Here is a 26,109-nt window from a genome sequence, read left to right as displayed (position 1 = left end):
GCCAGCTCAAACAGAGCGATAAACCAACCATACATGCGCGATACACCTTATTGCGCATAACACAGGTTTCCATACACATCACTAATGTTTACAGTAATATTTCTTAAACAATACAGTGTTTCCATTGCACGAAGTAGCCATAGTCCATTAAATTGGACTCCCATTATTATCCACAAGGAATACATGTAGCTAACATTCAAGCACATGTACGTTGTCAACCGTAAATTAGCATTGAAACTAAATCTACTGTAATTTGAGCGGATCGCTAGTCACAGGTTGACTGTTACTTATTGTGTGTAGTAAATGATGCGAGGGTAACTAATTGGTATATTTGACTGATGTCATACCGTTTGTTCAGTATTTGGGATTACTGTAAGGTTGTATGAAAGTGAGGCGTTATCTATCGTCGTCTGTTATTAGCATATTTGATTTTGACCGTGTTTCAATTCAAACATGGATTATTGGCTGATTATATGAAAGTGACGTGTGCTTAATATTCCACCTGACTACACTATGTGTACAGTCAACATTGGAGTTCGCGGACAAAATATTAGGTGGGTCAATTCTCTCTGTCTCTGTCTCTCTCCCCCCCCCCCCACTCTCTCTCTCTCTCATATTTTCGAACAAAGCATTTGGTCAATCCAGTCTTTCAGGTTTGAACAGTCGCGGCATTCGATCAATTCAAGTCAAACAAAACTACCAGATTTGTACACCTGAAAAGGGAAAATTAGAAAATAGAGATTGTTTATATCATCTTGTATACACCATTATCATAAGCTATAATCTAGATCAGATAACTTAAAGAATATTGTGATCTTGCCATCAACTAAACGAGACGATAGTTATGTTTGATACCGTGTTTAAGAGTGGGAGTTCATAACGGCCAAGGTCCGGGCTGGCTATCTCTTCGGCTTGTATTTTTATTTGTTCAGGTAAGGTAAGTTGTTGCTAAGCAACTTATGGCAGATAGAGGATAATGATAAATGTATGGAATCCTGTTAGGGCTAATCACTCCATCACACATTCGTGTAATATTCCAATGTGCAATGGAGCCATAGACCCTAGCTGGATTCCATGTAAATGGGCATTAGAAAAAGCTGGCTTGGTAGAATGGAGACTCTTATTTATTTTCTATATTAAAATATTATTTTAAGAACTGCAGCAAGTCTAGCTAAAATCCTAAACAAGATAAATAAAGACCTTCAGAGCGGAATTGTATCACATACACATATGAAAACATGCAGTGGAAAACGAGTAATTTGAAATTATCTCCTTTTGTATGTGAACGAAACGTTTGTTTTCTTGTTCTTGCTTTTATTTTATTTTCTTTTGAGAATTTCTCAGTAATTCTTTACGAGTAACACTATTTAATGCAATTAAGACCACAACCTTGCTTTATGAATCAAACGATAGGCAATAAGGATCATAGTCATGCTTTATGAATCAAACGATAGGCAGCGAGGATCCTAATCATACTTTATGAATCAAACGATAGGCAATGAGGATCAAAATCATGCTTTATGAATCAAACGATAGGCAACGACGATCATAATCATGCTTTGTGAATCAAACGATAGGCACTGAGGATCATAGTCATTCTTTATGAATCAAACGATAGGCAATGAGGATCATAGTCATTCTTTATGAATCAAACGATAGGCAATGGCGATCATAGTCATGCTTTATGAATCAAACGATAGGCAGTGAGGATCATAATCATGCTTTATGAATCAAACGATAGGCAATGAGGATCAAAATCATGCTTTATGAATCAAACGATAGGCAACGACGATCATAATCATGCTTTGTGAATCAAACGATAGGCAGTGAGGATCATAGTCATGCTTTATGAATCAAACGATAGGCAGTGAGGATCATAGTCATGCTTTATGAATCAAACGATAGGCAATGAGGATCATAGTCATGCTTTATGAATCAAACGATAGGCAATGAGGATCATAATTATGCTTTATGATTCAAACGAATGGCAATGAGGATCATAGTCATGCTTTATGAATCAAACGATAGGCAATGGCGATCATAGTCATGCTTTATGAATCAAACGATAGGCAACGACGGTCATAATCATGCTTTATGAATCAAACGATAGACAACGACGATCATAATCATGCTTTATGAATCAAACGATAGGCAATGAGGTTCAAAATCATGTTTTATGAATCAACCGATAGGCAATGGCGATCATAATTATGCTTTATGAATCAAACGATAGGCAAAGAGGATGATAATTATGCTTTTTTAAACAAACGATAGGCAGTGAGGATCATAATCATGATTTATGAATCGTCATGATAAACAATAAGGATTATAATTGTGCTTTAGCAATCACACGATAATTAATGGGGATCATAATCATGCCTTATCATCCTCACGATAAACAACGAGGATCATAATCATGCTTTATCAATTACACAATAGGCAACGAGGATCGTAATCGTGCCTTATCAATCGCACGATAACCAATGAGGATCATAATCAGATTTTATCAATCAAACGATAGACAATGAAGATCAGAGACAATGATGTTCAGAATCATGATTTATGAATTGCCACAATAGGCAATGATGATTATAATCGAGCTTTATGAATCACGCGATAGGCAAAGAGGATCATAATTATGCTTTATCAACCACACGATACACAATGGGGATCATAATCATGCTTTATGAATCACTCGATAGGCAGTGAGGATCATAATCGTGCTTTATAATACGATACGAAGTCAGGATCATAATCACGTTTTATCAGTCACACGATAAGTAATGAAAATCACAATCATATTATATCAATCACACGATATTTGAGGCAACGAGGATAATAACAATGCTTTGTCAATCACAGGCTGTTTGAGGCAATAAGGATCATAGTCCGAGTTTCCTCTGACCCTTGTCACCCCAATTTTGAGATTTGGATATGTATATTGGTGTGTAGGGTCAGGCTCAGCAAACTTGAACGACCTTTCATCGAGATATACCTGCATGAAATCGACAGGAATATGATTTATTTTCTCAAAAATCGTGAGCATTGCATTCGTCATGTCTTTAATCCGCTCACAGACCAGACGAAAGACCGTCGTTGCTGAAATTTGACCTGGATCTGGCCATTTGCATCCCAAGTCACATGACTATACAAATCTCGCAACCAACATGTCAATGACATCAGATGTCATATAGTCACGTGATATCGACAAATTTCCAAAGTTGTTGCACATAGAATTTGGACATTTTATTTAGAAGTCACTTAATGTTTGCAAATAAATATAATGCACACTTAATTCTCAACATATTGATTCTGAGAACAACGACCAGAAACATGTCGGTATCGCAGCAGGGAGGAGAAAACCATTTTCAAGAAGTACAGAGCACGTGTCAGCGATGTTTTTGTTGGTGTCACGTGACTACCACATTGACATGTGCTCTCTGCGTAATGAATCTGGTTTTCTTCAAATTGCTGCACCATTTACAGATTTTCGGCCGTTGTTTTCACAAAAATATTTTGAGAAAATTATGGGTTTTTTTTTCATTTGTCTTTATAAATTACGTGACTTTCATTTATATGTTCAATTTGTTTTCCTACAGCAACACTAGAAATTGTTTGTTCTTGATATAATGTGACTGTATGACCTCTGATGTCATTGACATGTAGGTTGCGAGATTTGTGTAGTCACGTGACTAGGAATGCAAATGGACAGATCCAGATCAAATTTCATCAACGATGTACTTTCGTCTCGGCAATGATAATCATAAACATGCTTTATAAGTAATACAATATTTAAGACAATTAATAACACAAGCAGTGTAGCAACAAAGGTGTAATGGCGATGAGTTCTTGAATATAAAAAAAACCACCACAAACAAAGGATTTTCTCTTTGCAAATGGCATTTGGTGTTTTACAGCACAGCAACAAAAGTAGATTATTTAGTGCCTTGGAAACCTTTAGTAAAGTTAATTAAGCAAAGGTCACATGATTTTAGCAGACACAGACTGATGTTATTGTAGGATTCAAACCATTCGGTCTCCAGTCCTGCACACTAAACGTTGAGCCTGATGTCTTGAGGTGCGATCCTGTTTCCACTAAGTGTTTTTAGCCATGCACAGGAGGGCGCATTAAACGTATTTTTTATTTCTGGGTTTCTCTCTTTGCAAAAGTTGTGTATATGGTTATTGCTGAGTTTACTTTGGGACTGTTTCGAAAATTGGCCGCTAAAAGACAACAGATATATCGGTATGAATGTTCCGCGAAATTGATTCACACATAGCACTCAATGACAGAACAATGTCCTGATATTCTTCAGCTTCTGAACGAAGCTACTCGATTTCTTTCTGAAGAAACCAAAAGGAGAGATCCTCCACTTTGTTCTGAACGGTTGATGGCTTCTAATACTTGCACGCTTTCTTATTGTATGCACGGTACACCTGATGATAACACCTAGAGTCAAAATGGCACATTATCAACAGATACCGATTCACAGTCTGGGGATAATTATTATGTACAACATTCCCAATCAGGAGGCTGTATAAGTATTTTGACAGGGAATCAAAGGATTTGCATGTTGAACATGCAACAGTAACGAAGACTTAATGCGTTGGAAACATCCTGACAAGCAATGCTCTATCCTTGCCCAGTTACCATCAAGGTGCCCTAATTATGCGAAGGAACTACAGCAAATTGCTATACTCGGTACAGATCATGCAAAGCCTGGGAAAACCATAGAAAGCAGGGTAGTCTGGTAAACAAATTAAAGAATAAGTTCATGAGAACATACATGTTTACAAAGATTTGATGGGGTCACTCAATTTATGGTCAACGATTAGGACTTATTTGTCTAATAAATGCTATGAATGTCAAAATAAGAACATCCTTTTAAAAGGCACGGAAATTGTAAACAATGCCAGAAATATCTATGCAATCTACCGTAACTTTTATTTAAATGTGGCACCATACATTTTGGCAAGGATGTTCATTTTGACCCTTTAACTTCTCAAAGTATGAAGGCTGTCGAGGACACTAAAAACACAGATGCAGCTTTAGAATTTAAGCAGGTTAACCGTGATAAAGATTATAAGGATAAAACACTACAGTATGGGATAAAACACTAAAGTATAGGGATAAAACAGTAACGTATAGGGATAAAACAGTAAAGTACAGGGTTAAAACACTACAGCATATGGATAAAACACTACAGTAAAGCGATAAAACACTTTCCTGACATCACTGAAGCACAAGGAATTCTGAATTTCAGAAAGAACAAAATGTTTGAGAAATCAATTGATACCCAGTTGGCTTCCATTTTTTAGAACATTTTTAACAAATATTTTGGAGCTTTTGGAAAAGTTCTTGGATGTCAGACTACTCTTTAAGGTTTACTTGAAGACTAGATGAAGATTATTGATGAAAAGAAATATAAATATGGAGTTCTGATGAAACAGTCAAACAGATCGGAACGTATATTAACCACCTACTGCAGTTCGATGTACAGGTAAAAACATTCTACAGCAGTTCGATGTACAGGTAAAAAAACATTCTACTGCAGTTCGATGTACAGGTAAAAACATTCTACTGCAGTTCGATGTACAGGTAAAAACATTCTTGTTAGGAAAGCTTGAGGACAACTGTTTTTAAAGGTATAGGTCAGAAATTAATAATACTCAACAAACTGTCAATCTTACAAAAATTTATCCATGCCACTTTTAATTTCTGACCCTTTGCTGGGCACTTTTGCATTGATAAGAACACAATTAAGCTTGGAAAAATGCAAGACTATGCTCTAATATTTGCATACGACGATTACACCAGCAGTTGCCATCAGTTCATACTTCAGATAAAAATGCCAACCCTAAAGGTACATACACTCTAGGTTATGGCTCCACACATCTTTAAAACTCTGAATAAGCGTGCTTTCAAATATTTTTGGGTGATTATATATATTTTAAACACAACACGTGGATATTCAAATATTTTAGATGTCGTAAGAATGCAATACCCATCAGTTGGCAAGAAATATTTCACATATGCTGCTGTCATTTTATGGAATGAATGAACACATCACTCTAGAGAGAACTAAGTGTTAATGTTTATAATTTTATCCTGGAATGTTAAGTTAAGTGTCCTACTGTTACACCAACCCCTTCTTATGTAGTGCTTAATTTGTATATGTGCATGCTTGTATTTAATTTAGACCACTCCGGTGGCCGAATTTGGCTAGAACGTCCGCCTTGGATGCAGGTTCGAGCCCCGGCCGAGTCATACCATAGACTTATAAAATTGTATTAACAGCTGTCTCGCTTGGTGCTCAACATTATGAGGTTAGTGTTAGGACGGGTCGGCCTGGTATCACGATGGGTGGGACATAATGCTACATGTCTGCAGCATGATGCCCCAGTGCTAGACGTCACTATAAATTGCCACATTGCAGACATCATAGCGATATGACTAAAATTGTTAAAGGTACGTTAAAAATCTAAATCACACAGACGCTGTAGTTAATTTAATTTATATTTCAAGTTTTCTAGAATTTTAAATGTTTGCCTTTCTTAGATTTGTGTTATTAGCCTCCTTCCAGTTTTAAACTGTGCCTTTTTGTTACCTAAACAATAAATTCACTTTTAATAGTGGCGCTTGTAAAATAACTTTGCTTCACTTGCTTACATTTTAAGTTATGTAAGTAAGAATCATCGAACGATGGGAAGCTACTGGCACTTTTCTCACGTACCCGTCATTTTGTAACCTGATTTTCATTTTCCTGTTAATCCAGTGTCTAAGTTACTGTAACTCGGAAAACTTTGTGTTATATATTGGTCCAGAGGATCATTTACACAATTGCTTTGCTTGCTAGTACCACCACAAGCGCAAATACTATTTCTACAATCGCCGTTGCTATTGTCGCCATCATCATGATCATCAACACTGACGCAGCCACCGCCACCACGGCTACCACTAGTGTACCCTCTGTACTATTTTTGTTGTCACTGCCATGCATTACATGAAGTTGCTATTTGCTACACTCGTTTTTATGTACAACCACTTTTCTTACAACTTTTGAAGCTATCCTATCGAGGCATCTGGTCGATTCTTTTTTCTTCTTATGATGATGAGGATGTTGCTCCACTAAAAAGCTGAACTCCTTTTCTTTTCCAGATAGACGAATATTAGCACTGAAAAACATGTGCTGCAGCAATTGGATGAAGTTCCGGTCTAGTCGGTTCCGGAAGTGCTTTATGTCCATCACAGTGATCTGTTTGCTAATGCTGGGAACCAGTAAGTGTCCGTCATGTCATAGCCTATGTTTAACCTTGTTGTATTTTCAATGTATCCCAGGAGCCATTGTGGCAAAGTGGTTAGCTTGCCAGACTAGCAACCAAACATGTGCAGGTCGAATCCTACCATGGGACCAACCTGGATGACAGAGGCTGGTTACAAAGAAAATTAAGAGTATACGCGAATAGATAGGGGTTGGGGTATTTTGTACAGGTTGAACACCCGCCATCTCCTTATCCATTTAAGTATACTCTTAATTTTCTTTGTAACAAACTCCTGTGGCCAGGGTCAGCTACGGTGGTGTGTCTTTGGGCAAGGGAACTTACTCCTACTTCCCTACTTGTTTTGTTGTGCCATAAAGCACCAAAGCAAGTTTACATATTGTTTCACCTGATGTGTATGCAAAATAGGACTCTATCTCATTGTAATAAAATTATATGCCAGACTGTGATAGTTTCTAGGTAAAAGATCAAATCATGAAAGCAAATGAGCGGTGCTTAGGGTAAGACTATGGACTCAGTTTTACAAGTCACAAAATTCTGCGTGAGGATTTTTTGTTCATTTTAAATCTTTTTCCTAGAATTCTGCTTGCCACTTTTGTCTGAGATTTGTTTTCCCGGAGCATTCTGCCTGTCATTTTTGTTCATTTACCTATCATTCTGCATGCCACTTTTTTCGTTTACTGAGCATTCTTTAGGCTACTATTGCCTTTTTCCGAGAATTCAGTGTGCGGTTTTTTTCTTTACCGATTATTATATGTGTCACTTATCTACATGCCGCGTTTCTTTTACTGAGAAATTTCCAATATTGTAATAACAATGTTGAAATGTTAATAAAAAATTAAAATGTGCGTTTAAGCAACATCTGGAAAGTGTGATAATGCAAACATGGTCATCATCACTCCCATAATATTCGGGGGCGTTTGGTTGGAATATAGCTGAGTACTCTAATCATCATCACACGTTGCGTCATTTACTAAAACAGCTTGTGAATAGTATGGTAAGAGTCCCGCTAATCACCACATGTTGCGTCATTTACTAAAACAGCTTGTGAATAGTATGGTAAGAGTCCCGCTAATCACCACACGTTGTGTCATTTACTAAAACAGCTTGTGAATAGTATGGTAAGAGTCCCACTAATCACCACACGTTGCATCATTTACTAAAACAGCTTGTGAATAGTATGGTAAGAGTCCCGCTAATCACCACACGTTGTGTCATTTACTAAAACAGCTTGTGAATAGGATGGTAAAGAAAGCATTAAACATTAACCATCGACGTTCTCATTTTTTGTACTTATTACATAAAACGGTGCAGAACTAGAGACATAAAAAGATGATGGATTTGCATGGATGAATGGATTTGCAGACTTATGATCATTAAATGGGTTTAGAAGGTCATTTGTCTTGAAGTTTTAAGTATCAAAGGGAATTTTGTCATATTTTTCTCACAGTAAATCGCAGAATCCACCCATCTATCCAGTGCCTATCTATAAATCAGTCAACCACAGAATCCACCCTTCCATCCATTGCATATCTATAAATCAGTCAACCACAGAATCCACCCATTCATTCATTCAGTGCCTATCTATAAATCAGTCAACCACAGAATCCATCCATCTATCTAGTGCCTATCTATAAATCAGTCAACCACAGAAACCATCCATCTATCCAGTGCCTATCTATAAATCAGTCAACCACAGAATCCACCCATCCATCCATTGCCTATCTATAAATCAGTCAACCACAGAATCCACCCATTGCTATCTATAAATCAGCCAACCACAGAATCCACCCATCCATCCATTAGCTATCAATAAATGTTTATTCTGCCAATTCAAGACAAAACTGCTTTTCTCCTGAAATTTATGATTTATTATTCTATTATGTGACTTGTACCAGTCAAAATACATGAATAAATTAAATATGACTTGTACTGTTCCAAAGACATTAATGAATTAAATATGACTCTGAAAATGCTCTGCAGTAGGAACTGAGATAAAACCTTAACTTGTACTGTAGTTATCTCATGCTGAAAGCCAGTATACTGATATCAAACTTTAATTTATACGGTGGTTATCTCATGCTGAAAGCTCATATACTGATATCAAACTTCAACTTGTACCGTAGTTATCTCATGCTGAAAGCCAATATACTGATATCAAACTTTAATGTATACGGTAGTTATCTCATTCTGAAACTCATATACTGATAACCATGATTGGCATTGACTGTTGCTCTGAAAGCATAAGGCCTACTACAAACTAGACTGCCACACACTCTGAAAGGCATAAGGCCTACCACAAAACTTGACTGCCACACGCTCCGAAAGGCATAAGGACTACCACAAAATTTGAAAGCCACACAATCTGAAAGGTATAGTGCCAACCACAAACTAGACTGCCACACACTCTGAAAGCATAAGGCCTACCACAAAATAGACTGCCACATACTCTGAAAAATGTAAGTCCTACCACAAATTAAACTGCCACACTCTGAAAGGCATAAGGCCTGCCACAAAACTTGACTGCCACACAGTCTGACAGGCATAAGGCCTACTACAAAACTTGACTGCCACTCTCTCCGAAAGGCATAAGGCCTACCACAAAACTTGACTGCCACACAGTCTGAGAGGCATAAGGCCTACTACAAAACTTGACTGCCACACACTCTGAAAGGCATTAGGTCTTCTCCAAAACTTGACTGTCACACATTCTGAAAGGCACAAGGCTTACCACAAGACTTGACTCTCACACACACAAGTACTGATGGTAATGTTTTGCTTTATTAGTTCTAATGCTTGTCCACCTACCTTGTGCCTACCTACTTTCCTACATCCGTACGATGTATATTTTTGATGAGGTCAAACAATTTAAATTGTAGGAGGGCTTGACAAATAAAAACCACAAACTTATCATAAGATTTGCTATTTCTGACTTAAAAGTCCTCTTGAAGACGCAATAAATGTTTTGGGCCCGGTTGCTTAACACCAAGCAGCTTCCTTAGCATGTTTTTTTCTCCTAATATGTCCACTGGTATCTGTCATAACTACAAAATTAAACTTCTGTCGATATTGCCACATGCCATCTATTACCTTCACAACATAAATTCTTTACTTTTTCTGTCCCTATTTCCACATGCCGTGTATTAATTTCACAACATAAATCCCTTACTTTTTCTGTCCCTTTTTCCATAAGGCATCTATTACCTTTACAACTTAAAGCCATTATGTTTTCTGTCCCTATTTCCATATGCCATCTGTTACCTTCACAACATAAATCCTTTACTTGTTCTGTCCCTATTTCCACATACCGTCTGTTATCTTCACAAAATAGTTTCTTTTCTTTTTCTGTCACTATTTTCTTTCCTTTCATTTTCAAATGTTGGTGTTGTATATTCTATAATATTTGTTTTTTATCTCCCTATTTCAACATGCCGTCTATTACCTTCACAAGATAAATCCTTTACTTTTTCTTTACAGCCATATGGACTACGCAGACAGGTAATTTTCCTCCTTTTCTACATTACAAGCGATGTGTAACATTCTTTTTCAGAATTATATTGTGGTGAGTGGAAGAAGCAAATGATATACAATTCTTTAATTTCTCTGAGTTTTGTTTTTGTAGCAATACGACCAGAAAAGCCATCCAATTCTTTACATTCTTAAATAGTAGAATTATAAGTAAAAGTCTTTGTTATTTTCATTCATAACGAGACTCATGAACGTGACCACTTTGGTTATATGTTGTACACAATTTGTTAACTTCGATTGATAAACTTTTAATTGGAAATTTAGCATAGGGATTAACAGTCCTTCAGGTAGACATGTTTTACATTTGACTCTGAAACGAGATTTGTGACATTAATGTGTTTCATTTTGTTTCAGTCTTTCAATATGAGAGAGTTAAATATCTAGATTCCTGTGATGCAGAGTTTGGAAAAACTTTAAAGGAAGACGAAGCAGTTGTTGCCAGATATTCAAAAGGAAATGTTGACCCCTACAAGGAATTTCTGCAGCTTGAGTACACTAAAACACGCATGTCCAACCGGACAGTTCCTGTTATTGGTACAGCTGCGTCAGCAAATCATTTTGAAGAATCAATGTATATGATGCGGAACGTGCAAAAGATGGTGTTGCCCTTTTCTAAGGATATGATTGTCCTATATTACGACTTGGGACTTACAGAAAAGCAACGCCTTGAGGTACGTTCTCGCTACAGTCGCGTTCTCGCTAAAGTCCCATGTTCTTGTTTCATAACGTTTCGTATTACAATGGATTTTCAAACATCTCATGTTTTAGACATATTTAATTAAACTGCATACAGTTCTAATTACCTTTGACAAGAAAAAATATCAAACAATAATATGTCCCCGTTAATTCAGGGATGATTGCTTATAGAGACCTCAGGAGTATACAAGAGAAAAATATCAAAAGACATTGATAGAACATTGCAGATAATAGTTGAATAAGTGATTATAGTTAGAGATGCTACAGCAAAGTGGTACCAGCTTTGTCAGTAAGTAGTGTTATTGAGTGTTTTGTCAATAAATAGTGTTATTGAGTGTTTTGTCAATAAATAGTGTTATTGAGTGTTTTGTCAATAAATAGTGTTATTGAGTGTTTTGTCAATAAATAGTGTTATTGAGTGTTTTGTCAATAAATAGTGTTATTGAGTGTTTTGTCAATAAATAGTGTTATTGAGTGTTTTGTCAATACATAGTGTTATTGAGTGTTTTGTCAATAAATAGTGTTATTGAGTGTTTTTTCAATAAGTATTGTTTCTGTGTGTTTTTTTCAATTAGTCATGTTTCTGTGTTTTTTTCCCAATACGTCGTGGTTCTTTGTTTTTTTTCAATAAGTAGTGTTTCTGGGTTTTTTGTCAATAAGTAGTGTTTCTGAGGGTTTATCAGTAAGTTGTGTCTTTGAATTTTTTTCTTTAAGTAGTGTTTCTGGGGGTTGGGTCAATAAAGTGTTTTTGAGTTTTTTCTTCAACAAATAGTGTTATTGAATGTTTAGTCAATAAGTAGTGTTTCTGGGAGTTTGTCAATAAGTAGTGTTTCTGGGAGTTTTGTCAATAAGTAGAGTTTATGAGGGTTTTCTCAGTAAGTAGTGTATATGAGGGTTTTGTCAGTGAGTAGTGTTTTTGAGTTATTTTTCATTAAGTGGTGTTCTTGAGGTTTTTATCAATAAGCAGTGTTTCTAAGGGTTTTGTCAATAAGTAGTGTTTCTGGGCTTTTTGTCAATAAGTTGAGTTTCTGTTATTATTTTTTTTTTGTCAATAAATCTTTCTGAGCATTTTTTCAATAGGTAGTGTTACTGAGGGTTTGTCAGTAAGTGGTAATTTTGAGGTTTTCATTCTCCATAAGTAGTGTTTCTGGGGTTTTTGTCAACAAGTAGTGTTTCTGAGAGTTTTTTCAAAAAGTAGTGTTTCTGAGTGTTTTGTAAATAAGTGGTGATTCTGCGGGTTTTGTCAATAAGTAGTGTTTCTGCAGGTTTTCTCAAAAAGTGGTGTTTATGTTTTTTCTCTCCCAGTAAGTAGTGTTTCTGAAAGGTTTGTCCATAATTAGTGTTTCTAAGGGTTTATCAATAAGTAGTGCTTCTGAGGGTTTTGTCAGTAGGTAGTGTTTCTGAGGGTTTGTCAATAAGTAGTGTTTCTGAGGGTTTGTCAATAAGTAGTGTTTCTGAGGGTTTGTCAATAAGTAGTGTTTCTGAGGGTTTGTCAATAAGTAGTGTTTCTGAGGGTTTGTCAATAAGTAGTGTTTCTGAGGGTTTGTCAATAAGTAGTGTTTCTGAGGGTTTGTCAATAAGTAGTGTTTCTGAGGGTTTGTCAATAAGTAGTGTTTCTGAGGGTTTGTCAATAAGTAGTGTTTCTGAGGGTTTGTCAATAAGTAGTGTTTCTGAATGTTTTGTTAATAAAAAGTTGTCTTTGAGGGTTTGTCAGTATGTAGTGTTTATTAGGGCTTTGTCAGTAAGAAGAGGTTTTAGAGTTTTATCGATGAATCGGGTTTTGTAGGGTTTAGTCAAGAAGTTGGTTTCTGAGGGGGGTGTCAATAAATAGGGTTTATGACAGAGTTGTCCAATACAACATGTTCATCTATCCGTCATCCAACATCCAACATAACATGTTCATCTATCAGTCATCCAACATAACATGTTCATCTATCAGTCATCCAGCATAACATGTTCATCTATCAGTCATCCAACATAACAATGATAACATGTTCATCTGTCAGTCATCCAGCACAACATGTTCTGTGAGATATCAGTGATCCACCTCAACATTTTCATCTATCAGTAATCCAACACAACATGTTCATCTATCAGTCATCCAACATAACATGTTCATCTATCAGTCGTCCAACACATGTTCATCTATCAGTTATCCAAGATAACATGTTCATCTATCAGTCATCCAGCTCAACATGTTCTGTGAGATATCAGTGATCCACCTCAACATTTTCATCTATCAGTCATCCAACACAACATGTTCATCTATCAGTCATCCAACACAACATGTTCATCTGTCAGTCATCCAACACAACACGTTCATCTATCCGTCATCCAACATAACAATGATAACATGTTCATCTATCCATCATCCAACATAACATGTTCATCTATCCGTCATCCAACACAACATGTTCATCTGTCAGTCATCCAACATAACATGTTCATCTATCTGTCATCCAACATAACATGTTCATCTATCCGTCATCCAACATAACATGTTCATCTATCAGTCATCCAACATAACAATGATAACATGGTCATCTGTCAGTCATCCAGCACAACATGTTCTGTGAGATATCAGTGATCCACCTCAACATTTTCATCTATCAGTCATCCAACACAACATGTTCATCTATCAGTCATCCAACATAACATGTTCATCTATCAGTCGTCCAACACATGTTCATCTATCAGTTATCCAAGATAACATGTTCATCTATCAGTCATCCAGCTCAACATGTTCTGTGAGATATCAGTGATCCACCTCAACATTTTCATCTATCAGTCATCCAACACAACATGTTCATCTATCAGTCATCCAACATAACATGTTCATCTATCAGTCATCCAACATAACATGTTCATCTATCAGTCATCCAACATAACATGTTCATCTATCAGTCATCCAACATAACATGTTCATCTATCAGTCGTCCAACACATGTTCATCTATCAGTCATCCAACACCTGTTCATCTATCATTCATCCAGCATAAAATGTTCATCTATCTGTCATCAAACTCAACATGTTCTGTGAGATATCAGTGGTCCATCACAACATGTTCATCTATTAGTCATCCAGCATAAAATGTTCATCTATCAGTCATCGAACATAACATGTTCATCTATCCGTCATCCAACACAACATGTTCATCTATCTGTCATCCATCACAACATGTTCATCTATCCGTCATCCAACATAACATGTTCATCTATCCGTCATCCAACACAACATGTTCATCTGTCAGTCATCCAACATAACATGTTCATCTATCCGTCATCCAACATAACATGTTCATCTATCCGTCATCCAACATAACATGTTCATCTATCCGTCATCCAACATAACATGTTCATCTATCAGTCATCCAAGAGAACATGTTCATCTATCAGTCATCCAACATAACATGTTCATCTCTCAGTCATCCAACATAACATGTTCATCTATCAGTCATCCAACATAACAATGATAACATGTTCATCTGTCAGTCATCCAGCTCAACATGTTCTGTGAGATATCAGTGATCCACCTCAACATTTTCATCTATCAGTCATCCAACACATGTTCATCTATCATTCATCCAGCATAAAATGTTCATCTATCCATCATCAAACTCAACATGTTCTGTGAGATATCAGTGGTCCATCACAACATGTTCATCTATTAGTCATCCAACATAACATGTTCATCTATCTGTCATCCAACACAACATGTTCATCTATCCATCATCCAACATAACATGTTCATCTGTCCGTCATCCAACATACCATGTTCATCTATTAGTCATCCAACATAACATGTTCATCTATTAGTCATCCAACATAACATGTTCATCTATCAGTCATCCAACACAACATGTTCATCTGTCCGTCATCCAACACAACATGTTCATCTATCTGTCATCCAACACAACATGTTCATCTATCATTCATCCAGCATAACATGTTCATCTATCCGTCATCAAACTCAACATGTTCTGTGAGATATCAGTGGTCCACCACAACATGTTCATCTATTAGTCATCCAACACAGCATGTTCTGTTAGATATCAGTGGTCTACCATAACATGTTTAGCTTTATGTTGTCCACCACATGTTATTAAAGGAGGGAATGGGTTGTAGATGAGTAGAACAAGTAATTTGATTAGCTGTTGGTCTTCTGACACAGCATGCTCTTCAAAATGTAATAGATGAGTAGAAAAAGTAGTTTATACTTGGTCAATGCTTTTGCAAACATTTTTTTACACAAAGAAAGGGAATGAGTTTTTATTTTTGTATGAAAGAAGCATCTTTTTTCTTTCTTTTTTAAGAGGAAGGTGGAATTTCCAATTATATGTCTCTTTTGCATCCTTATTTTAACTTTTAAAGATTGTTAAACACTCTAATTAACACTGTCACTAAATCAATAAAAACATTTAGTGTATTAATTTTGAATGACGGTTTTCATATATTTTTTTACTAACAAATGGCATGTCTGGGTTGAGGGGAAAAAGAACAGAGGTGGGGTCGAGGAGGAGGGGTGCAGGGACTAACCCTAACTGCCATTTGTCGGAAAACTTTATTATTAAACACGAAAAAATGTTAAACACTGTAGGGTTTGACAAATTTCAAACTCAGATGAAAGTCCATATGGTCAATCAAGCAAAAACCTGCTGTCCCTACTTTAATTTAGTATCCCAAAGAAAGGCAAGAATGCAATGTAACTTGAATATGGAAACTGTTATCTTTCAGGTTCTTAGTTATCCATCCACACAGCTTCGGACTTTCCCATTTGACAGATTTCCAGACCATGTGAAGGATTTATTCGGTTACACCTGGAAACCGTTGATTATACAGGTGAGTGGGTTTAAAACATCAAAATCTTACAACAATTCTCATTTTCCAACTTTAAAATAGTCAACCTAACAATCTGAAGGGGCTGGGGGTGGTATCCCTTGTTGTCACGTGACATTCAAACATGTGCACTTCCTTTCTGCTATTTTGATTCCCTAGCCATGCAAACCGGCACATAACAACATTATTCTTCCCAGAAAATTATGAAGTCACATCTCGTTTTATGCGTAAGGATATCCTAATACATCTTATTCTATTAGGCATGTCACCGCATGAGACTGAATTCATGACGTTTTGCTTTTTTCTTCAAATAAAACAACATTGAAATCAATAACAACAGCATGAACAAATGGATTCACAAACAAGTAGAAACATATAATGATTTTCAATGTTCATGGGCTGAAATCAATCATTTAGATATACTACAGCTTAAAAAGCCAATCAATAATATATAATTGTTTAATTTCTGAAAGCATTTCAAGAATAATCGGTTTTGACATCTGACACAAAGTCATATTCCATTAGGCACATGTTTCATTGTAATACACTGAAGATGTAACATATTTGAGCAGTTCTCACTTTCATGCATTACATCCTATTTCCATCAACACCACCACAAATACAGTATTTGACTTACTAATTAAAATTGGTTTTTCAGCTGTCTTTGGCACAAGCACTTGCTTTTGCCAAAAATATTTGTACAAAACAGTTTTGGCATAATACACATGCTATGAAATTTTAATTCTGTAACTGATATTGTATCCTGAAGATCATTGCCCAGAAATACTCATTCAAGATGACTATCTTTGGGACATCATAATTTTTTTTTTTTTTAACTCCATAATATTGTCCATTTGTCAGAAATAACCACATTCATATTTAATATCAGAATGCATGATTGTGCTGCAACTTTACTAATCCATCTTCGGAAATAAGCCAGGAAATTTCCACCTTTATTTTGTCTTTCATGCTATAGGGCAATTGTGTGTGTGTGTGTGTGTGTGTGTGTGTGCGTGTGTGTGATTAGGATTTTTAACGTAGCTTTAACAATGTTTCAGTCATATCGCTACGATGTCTGCAGTGTGGCAGTTTATAGTGATGTCTAGCACTGGGGCATCATGCCGCAGACATGTAGGATGATGTCCCATCCAGTCACATTATCCTGACACCAAGCCGACCAGTCCTAACACTAACCTCTTAGTGCTGAGCGCCTAGTGAGGTAGCTGTTAGAACCATTTTTGTAAGTCTTTGGTATGACTCAGCTGGGGTTCAAACCCACGACCTCCTGCTTCCTAGGAGGACGCTCTAGCCACTATAGGGCAATTCATTTCCTGTGTAATTCTGATGAAGTAAATATCCTTTTAAAGCATTAAATCAGATTTTTATCTTGAATATTGCGATTGTTGCTGTGACGTCATTGGGCATGGTCACGTGGGGGATTTCCTGATCTGGTTGATGACTAATTACGATGTTGTTGAAAGAATTATATCGCTCCTTTTGTATCATTCAAGCTGACTCCATACTTTGGTTTAAAGTCAATTAAACTGGTTCTGAAACTGAAGATGACGTTTAATTTGGAGACTTCGATGTTTCTCCAGATTAAAGTTTTTATAATAAAGATGAAATTGATATGTTTGAATCCTAAATTACGATCGAGTGTACTTTTGAACACACTTGTGTCTTTAATGGGAGATTTTAATTCCAGAACTCTTAAAGTCTGTAATTTTTTAATAAAGTTCCTTCTCGATTTTGGTGCCAATTACGTAAAGATTTTTTTAATGATACCGCGAAAATTCTTGATGAGTATAAATTGCCTACAAAACGAATAACACTAGATCAAGAAATTAATACCAGTGTGAAAATACTGATAGGAATATGTAAAAGAAAATAATAATCATCATAATTATCTGAATCAAATGTTGTTGACTATTCAGAAGTTTCTAGCAACTCTCTGAAATATAATTTCTGCACACATGAATTTGACCAACTTTTTCAGAGTTGATCACTTCTTGTTAATTTACTACTTTTAGTTTCTACCAAAAAACTAAGCAAATTTTACCTGTTTGTAACAAAACACTATCACAGAATCTGAGATGGCAAGAAAATAAGAAAGCAGATTTCATTAAAAATATTGATACCAGTAAACTAGAAGAGATATTAAAGAAAACTCTGAATGCACATAATCATATATAATCCATATATTAGAATCTTATACCTATCATCATTATTTAATGACACTGCTTCAAAATGTTAATAATAATAATAATAATAATAATAATAATAATGATAATAATTAAAACAGCAACAACAATAACATGGTTTGGAACTAAGTGCCAAAAAAGCACTCAGAAAATGTCACTGTGAAAGAAATATACATGAGAATAACCAAACAAATGAATAGGAAAAAAATTACCATCTTGATTTGCAATCATGTATAATCTTTAACGCCATTTAATTTTTGCATACAGCGAGTACTTTATTTGGCAACACATCTGCATCATATCTCATTCTCGTCTCATTCCTTTGTGGTTCTGCCAACCAGACCTCTGCATACGCTAATAGTGACATCATACAGAGTTTCTCTGATCATCCCTATCTGTGATGCTGACAAAGGAGTTTGGGAATCAAAATGGTGGCACAAAGTGCACGCGCGTTGCACTGTGGATATTTGCATACACAATCGTGATGTTTGTGAAAATTTTGGAAATTGAAAATGATGTTTAGTATGGTAAAAACATAGGTCACCAGAATATGACCCTTAAGCGGTAGCTGTCAGGGATTCACATAGGACAGTGGATATCTGATTTTAACCAGATTGCTATTACTAGCACTCAGAAAATATCACTGTTACTAGCAGTCTGGTTAAAATCGGATATCCACTGTCCTATGTGAAGACCTGACACCTACCACGTAAGGGTCATATTCTGGTGACCTATGTTTTTAACATAATCGCCAATTTTATCAGCCAGTCATATGAAGTCCTTAGTGTTTGGTAGACTGAACAGTATGGCTGAAGAGTATCAATGTGTGCCAAACAATTTGGTTCACTTTCAAATTTCTGAGAGCTGGATTTCCATTACCTAATTTAAAGGACACCATAACGTGACCCCTGAGCGGTAACTGTAAGATTTTCATGTAGGCCAGTGGAGATCTGAATTTAATCAGATTGGGGTTACTATATGTCATGTTTAAGATTGATATAGAGATAAAGGGAATTTAAGATGATATTAGGGATGGCTTAGAATCTAAAAGAGAAAAATATTCAAGAGAAATTACCTCGCAGCTAATAGCAAACCAAACTATTTGCCCTTGTATTAATTGAAATGTTACTGTGTAATGAGGTCATGAACACACAGACATTACAAATACTTTAACTGGTGTTACAACAGTTTCCTGATAGCAAAAAAAAATGTTTCCGAGAGTAAATATGATTTTGATATATCATAACTATTTTTTCCAGATGTGTTTTGGATCTAACTACCATTGAAGTTGAATTTAAGTATTGACTCATTTACTGCTAGCTTGAAATATGAATGTGTTGTGTGATGTGATTTGGATTTTTAACATAGCTTTAACAATTTTTCAGTCATTTCACTATGATGTCTGCATTGTGGCAGTTTATAGTGATGTCTAGCACTGGGGCATCAAGCCACAGACATGTAGCATGATGTCCCACCCAATCACATTATCCTGACACCGGGCCAACCAGTCCTAACACTAACCTCTTAATGCTGAGTGCCAAGCGAGGCAGCTGTTAGTACCATTTTTGTAAGTCTTTGGCATGACTTGGCCGGGGATCAAACCCATGATCTCCCGCATCCAAGGCAGACGCTCTAACCACTAGGCCACCGGAGCTGTACGAAATATGAATGTCTTTTGCCACTGAATATTACAAGCTTTCTTCTCTTCGTGTATTTATGTCTTTGTTGATGCCTTGTTTTTGGTTTATTTGTTCATTTGTTTGTATCATAAATTGTTGCTGTGTTTGCAAATCCAAATAAAAATTGTGGGTGTTTGATAATATTGAATAAAATTAGAATTACAAGTTTCAGAGAATAAAGCCTATACTTATTGACTTGATCATTCCCGAAATTAAATTGCCATGTACATTTTTACTGCCCAGTGTATAATCACTTGGTTGATTTATTTATTTATTTGTACTGAACACTGTTGAAACAGCTTGTTTGGTTAATGTCTTTATTTATTTCTATTGACCATTGTATATTTGGTTGGTTTATTCCTAAGTGTATGTAAGCCATCATAAAATAAGATACCCTCCCTGTTCCCTTTTCTTTTTAATGTACTGTGTTAGTTATCCTATTGTTATGGCATATCCTTTATGCATTGATGATGGATTCTAAGTATGTGAGCTGGTTGACATAGGATATGCTCTTCCCTTTCCCATATCATGTAAGTAAACCTGTGTTAGATTTTGTGTGTGTGTTTGTGACTGAGTTTTAACGTAGTTTTAGTCGTATTGCTACGATGTCTGCAATGTGGCAGTTTATAGTGATGTCTAGCACTGGGGCATCATGCCATGGACATGTAGCATGATGTCCCACCCAGTCACATTATCCTGACACCAAGCCGACCAGTCCTAACACTAACCTCTTAATGTTGAGCGCCATACGAGGCAACTGCTAGTCTTTGGTATGACTTGGCTGAGATTCAAATCACACACAATTGAACCACTTCCTTCTCTGTGTGTGATGGTGTGCTTTTGTGAAAGTCTCTTATCACCTCCATCTTAATTTGTAGTGGTTTGTTGGATTGTAAGTAATAAGTATATATGCTATTTCCTCCCTTAGTATATGTAGCCCAGTCTGGGACAGTGTTCTCTATGTTTCTTTAAAACAGGCATGTAATTCCTTGGTATACCAGTCTGCTGAAATGACCACTGACAGATCCCCTCAGTATTCTAAATAGGGCAGTATAATAATAATAATAATAAAAATAATAATAATAATAATAATAATATCCTTTGTTTATCTGGGATGACATAAATAGCTAATAGCTGGTTTACATTATGATCCTGCAGTTAAATTAAATATACAAAAGATATATGGCTGTGTAATTAGTCAAATCTTCAAGGTTAACATCAACTGCATGAAAGAAAACAGATACAAGAGAATATAAGTTATATGGGATAAACATAGCATATAAGTTATATGGGGTAAAAATAGCATATAAGTTATACGGGGTAAACATAGCATATAAATTATATGGGGTAAACATAGCATATAAGTTATATGGGGTAAAAATAGCATATAAGTTATACGGGGTAAACATAGCATATAAATTATATGGGGTAAACATAGCATATAAGTTATATGGGGTAAACATAGCATATAAGTTATACGGGGTAAACATAGCATATAAGTTATATGGAGTAAACATAGCATATAAATTATATGGGGTAAACATAGCATATAAGTTATATGGGGTAAACATAGCATATAAGTTATACGGGGTAAACATAGCATATAAGTTATATAGAGTAAACATAGCATATAAGTTATACAGGGTAAACATAGCATATAAGTTATATGGAGTAAACATAGGATATAAGTTATACTGGGTAAACAGCAATATAAGTTATATGGGGTAAACATAGCATATAAGTTATACTGGGTAAACAGCAATATAAGTTATACAGGGTAAACATAGCATATAAGTTATACTGGGTAAACAGCAATATAAGTTATATGGGGTAAACATAGCATATAAGTTATACTGGGTAAACAGCAATAGAAGTTATACGGGGTAAACATAGCATTAAAAGAGTATCAAATTAAACAAGATTGACATAGTTTTATAAGAGAATTCAAACTATATAGGGTTAAAAATATGTGATCAATTGTATGTATGTATGTGTATAAAATATAGACATAACCCCCTCCATTTGTATGCATGTTTATATTTCTGCCTGTATATGAAAAAGGACCACCTTCCTTTAAATGTGTGATGGTATGTGTTTCTGTATGATATATTATGATATGTGTGTCTATGTTTGAAAACAAATAGACTTCCTTCCTTTGTATGTATATGTATGATGGTATGTGGGTTTATGAATGGAAACAATAACAGAACCATCACTTTTACATTTGAATCTTTCCATATATAAATCAGATAATATTTCATTCCTTTGCATATGTGTGTTTGTATGTACAAAAACCAAATAATATACTTTCTGTTTGTATGTATGTTTGTAATGTTACATTCCCATTAGAGTCTGTAGTGTATGTTTGTAATGTTACATTCCCATTAGAGTCTGTAGTGTATGTTTGTAATGTTACATTCCCATTGGAGTCTGTAGTGTATGTTTGTAATGTTACATTCCCATTAGAGTCTGTAGTGAGTCCAAATGTAATATTAAGCTCCTATAAGAGTCTCTATAGGCCCCAACATCATGCTAAATTCCTATAACATGTATGTAGGCCCCAACATCATGCTAAATTCCTATAACATGTATGTAGGCCCCAACATCATGCTAAATTCCTATAACATGTATGTAGTCCCCAATGTCATGTTAAATTCCCATAACCTGTATGTAGGCCCCAACATCATGCTAAATTCCTATAACAGGTATGTAGTCCCCAATGTTATGTTAAATTCCTATAACCTGTATGTAGGCCCCAACATCATGCTAAATTCCTATAACATGTATGTAGTCCCCAATGTCATGTTAAATTCCCATAACCTGTGTGTAGTCCCCAATGTCATGTTAAATTCCCATAACCTGTATGTAGGCCCCAACATCATGCTAAATTCCTATAACATGTATGTAGTCCCCAATGTCATGTTAAATTCCAATAACCTGTGTGTAGTCCCCAATGTCATGTTAAATTCCCATAACCTGTATGTAGGCCCCAGCATCATGCTAAATTCTTATAACATGTATGTAGGCCCCAATGTCATGTTAAATTCCCATAACCTGTATGTAGGCCCCAACATCATGCTAAATTCCTATGACATGTATGTAGTCCCCAATGTCATGTTAAATTCCCATAACCTGTGTGTAGTCCCCAATGTCATGTTAAATTCCCATATACTGTATGTAGGCCCCAACATCATGCTAAATTCCTATAACACGTATGTAGTCCCCAATGTCATGTTAAATTCCAATAACCTGTGTGTAGTCCCCAATGTCATGTTAAATTCCCATAACCTGTATGTAGGCCCCAGCATCATGCTAAATTCTTATAACATGTATGTAGTCCCCAATGTCATGTTAAATTCCCATAACCTGTATGTAGGCCCCAACATCATGCTAAATTCCTATAACATGTATGTAGTCCCCAATGTCATGTTAAATTCCTATAACATGTGTGTAGTCCCGAATGTCATGTTAAATTCCCATAACCTGTATGTAGGCCCCAACATCATGCTAAATTCTTATAACATGTATGTAGGCCCCATGTCATGTTAAATTCCCATAACCTGTATGTAGGCCGCAACATCATGCTAAATTCCTATAACATGTATGTAGTCCCCAATGTCATGTTAAATTCCCATAACCTGTATGTAGGCCCCAACATCATGCTAAATTGTTATAACATGTATGTAGTCCCCAATGTCATGTTAAATTCCCATAACCTGTATGTAGTCCCCAACATCATGCTAAATTCCTATAATGTGTATGTAGTCCCCAATGTCATGTTAAATTCCTATAGCCTGTATACAGGCCCCAACATCATATTAAATTCCTATAACCTATATGTAGGCCCCATTGTCATGTTAAATTTCTATAACCTGTATGTAGGCCCCAATGTCATGTTAAATTCCCATAACCTGTATGTAGACCCCAATGTCATGTTAAATTCCCATAACCTGTATGTAGGCCCCAATGTCATGTTAAATTCCCATAACCTGTATGTAGGCCCCAATGTCATGTTAAATACCCAAATATCTGAATACTCACAACTCTCACCAACACCGCATTTACTTATTTGAAAGTGTTGAAGCTCAGAATCAGATGCTTAAGTCTTCTTTTTGCAGATTCTTCTAAATGAGTTCGGTTTTGTTATGTGGATTGATGCCTCAGTGAGATTCAGGACAAGTAACCTAGATGCGTTGTTTTCTGAAGCAAAAGAAACGGGTATAAAGGTGCGCCTTGGAGGATACCCCATAGCTATGCACACTGACCAAGACACTTTCGACTACCTCGAAGAGGCGCCATGTTTATTTCAGGACAGGATGGAGGTGGAAGCAAATTTTATGGTCTTTTTTAGGACACCATTTCTAATGACAAACATCATAAAACCTCTTGTGTCATGTGCCTTGTCTCATGGCTGTATGGTCACAAAGAACTCAGCATCTAAGTTGCGCAGCTGTAGTCGCCATTTGGAATACTTTGAATGTCATCGTTTTGACCAGTCTGTACTCAGCATCATTCTGACTAGGCTGTATCATAACAACATGAATATCATTAAACCACCACACGATATTATCTATCTGTGTAGGGCATTTGAAATTTCCTTTGCTCCAAAAATCATAAACCAATTGTTGGTTAAATTTGCTTACACATTTGTTAGTTCAGAATGTCATGACAAAGTTTGAATACTTGTGTTATCTCATGGTTTATGGCAGTATTATTTAGTCATTTGCTACCAAATAGTCTTCCCTTTTAACTGCTAACTCTGTAAAATTTCACATGGATACTTATTATCACTTCCAACCAGATTATATATACCCATATGCTCTGGGAACAGGTCATCAACTCATTCTTTGAAATGCACACAGGTCATTGACTTATTCTTTACAATGCACACAGGTCATTGACTCATTCTTTGCAATGCAGACAGGTTGTTGACTCAGTCTGCAATGCAAATAGGTCATTACTCATCCTTTGCAATACTTATTCTTGTCTAATTTTGAATGTTTCATCTGCTTGTATATATGCTGGGACCTCACTGATAGTTATAAGCATGTGCATATATGTTTAACATCACTTAACATTCAGTGTGCGTCAGATATAGATAACTTGTACCTAATCTAGTTGTCAGTCCAGAACATGTTGCTAAGGAAGCTGACTTCATATTTTGTTACACGATGTACATTTGATTCTAAAACGGGTACAAATCATGAATATATTGCTCTCAGTTTTTTAATGATGTTTATATTTACTCATTGACACTTTTCAATAGTTTTGGTGTTATTTTGATGTTTATAAAGTTTCCCTTTCAGTAATTTGGGTGTTATTTTGATGTTTATAACGTTTCCCTTTCAATGAGCTGTCCCACATTTTTAGGAGTCAAACCTCTGAGAAGTCGAGAGACAGAGGATGTCAAATGTTTTGTTAGTTTTCATCTGGTCAGGCTTTATTACACTTGCCCATGAGGCCCGCATTTTCAAGAATACAACTTCAGTACATTTGCATGGCAAATGAAAGATACATAGTTTTGACTATGTAATTACTTTTCACAGTGTTGGCAACTTACATCAGAAATAGTTATTTTATGTGTCTCATCCAGTGGCTGCCAATCAAATTTCACATTCTGTTGTTTATAATGTACATAATATTGAAACAAGAATGGATTTAATTGACCTAATTTTTCTGACATTCCGATTCTTTTGGCCTATCAGCGATCCTGTGACTGGCTCTCTAAAATGGAGGCTTCACAGAAGTGTCAAATTTTGTTAAAGAGGTGGAAATTGAGATGGTTTAAATTCTTTCATATGCAAGTTACCAAACATTTTTGTTGTGAAAAGTAGTTGCATAATATCTGCTACATCATTGTTTGGTATGACAGTGTATTAACGAGCTGCA

At 35.9% G+C, this 26,109-nt stretch overlaps 1 protein-coding gene across 1 annotated transcript; it reads left to right on the top strand.

Moving 5' to 3' along the window:
- The first annotated feature begins 245 nt into the window (after nt 1-245).
- On the top strand, nt 246-26,109 carry LOC149806257 (uncharacterized). Its single transcript, XM_089937592.1, has 6 exons — nt 246-554; nt 7,160-7,279; nt 10,759-10,779; nt 11,164-11,480; nt 16,239-16,343; nt 24,339-26,109. The coding sequence occupies exons 2-6, from the start codon at nt 7,186-7,188 to the stop codon at nt 24,897-24,899; spliced, it is 1,098 nt and encodes a 365-aa protein (XP_089793718.1). The 5' UTR covers nt 246-554; nt 7,160-7,185; the 3' UTR covers nt 24,900-26,109.

This window comes from Sinohyriopsis cumingii, chromosome 2 (genome assembly GCF_028554795.1).
Source record: "Sinohyriopsis cumingii isolate HCF-2022 chromosome 2, ASM2855479v2, whole genome shotgun sequence".
NCBI lineage: Eukaryota > Metazoa > Mollusca > Bivalvia > Unionida > Unionidae > Sinohyriopsis > Sinohyriopsis cumingii.
The sequence above is the reverse complement of the archived record's forward strand: the minus strand, read 5'-3'. Positions and strand labels throughout refer to the sequence as shown.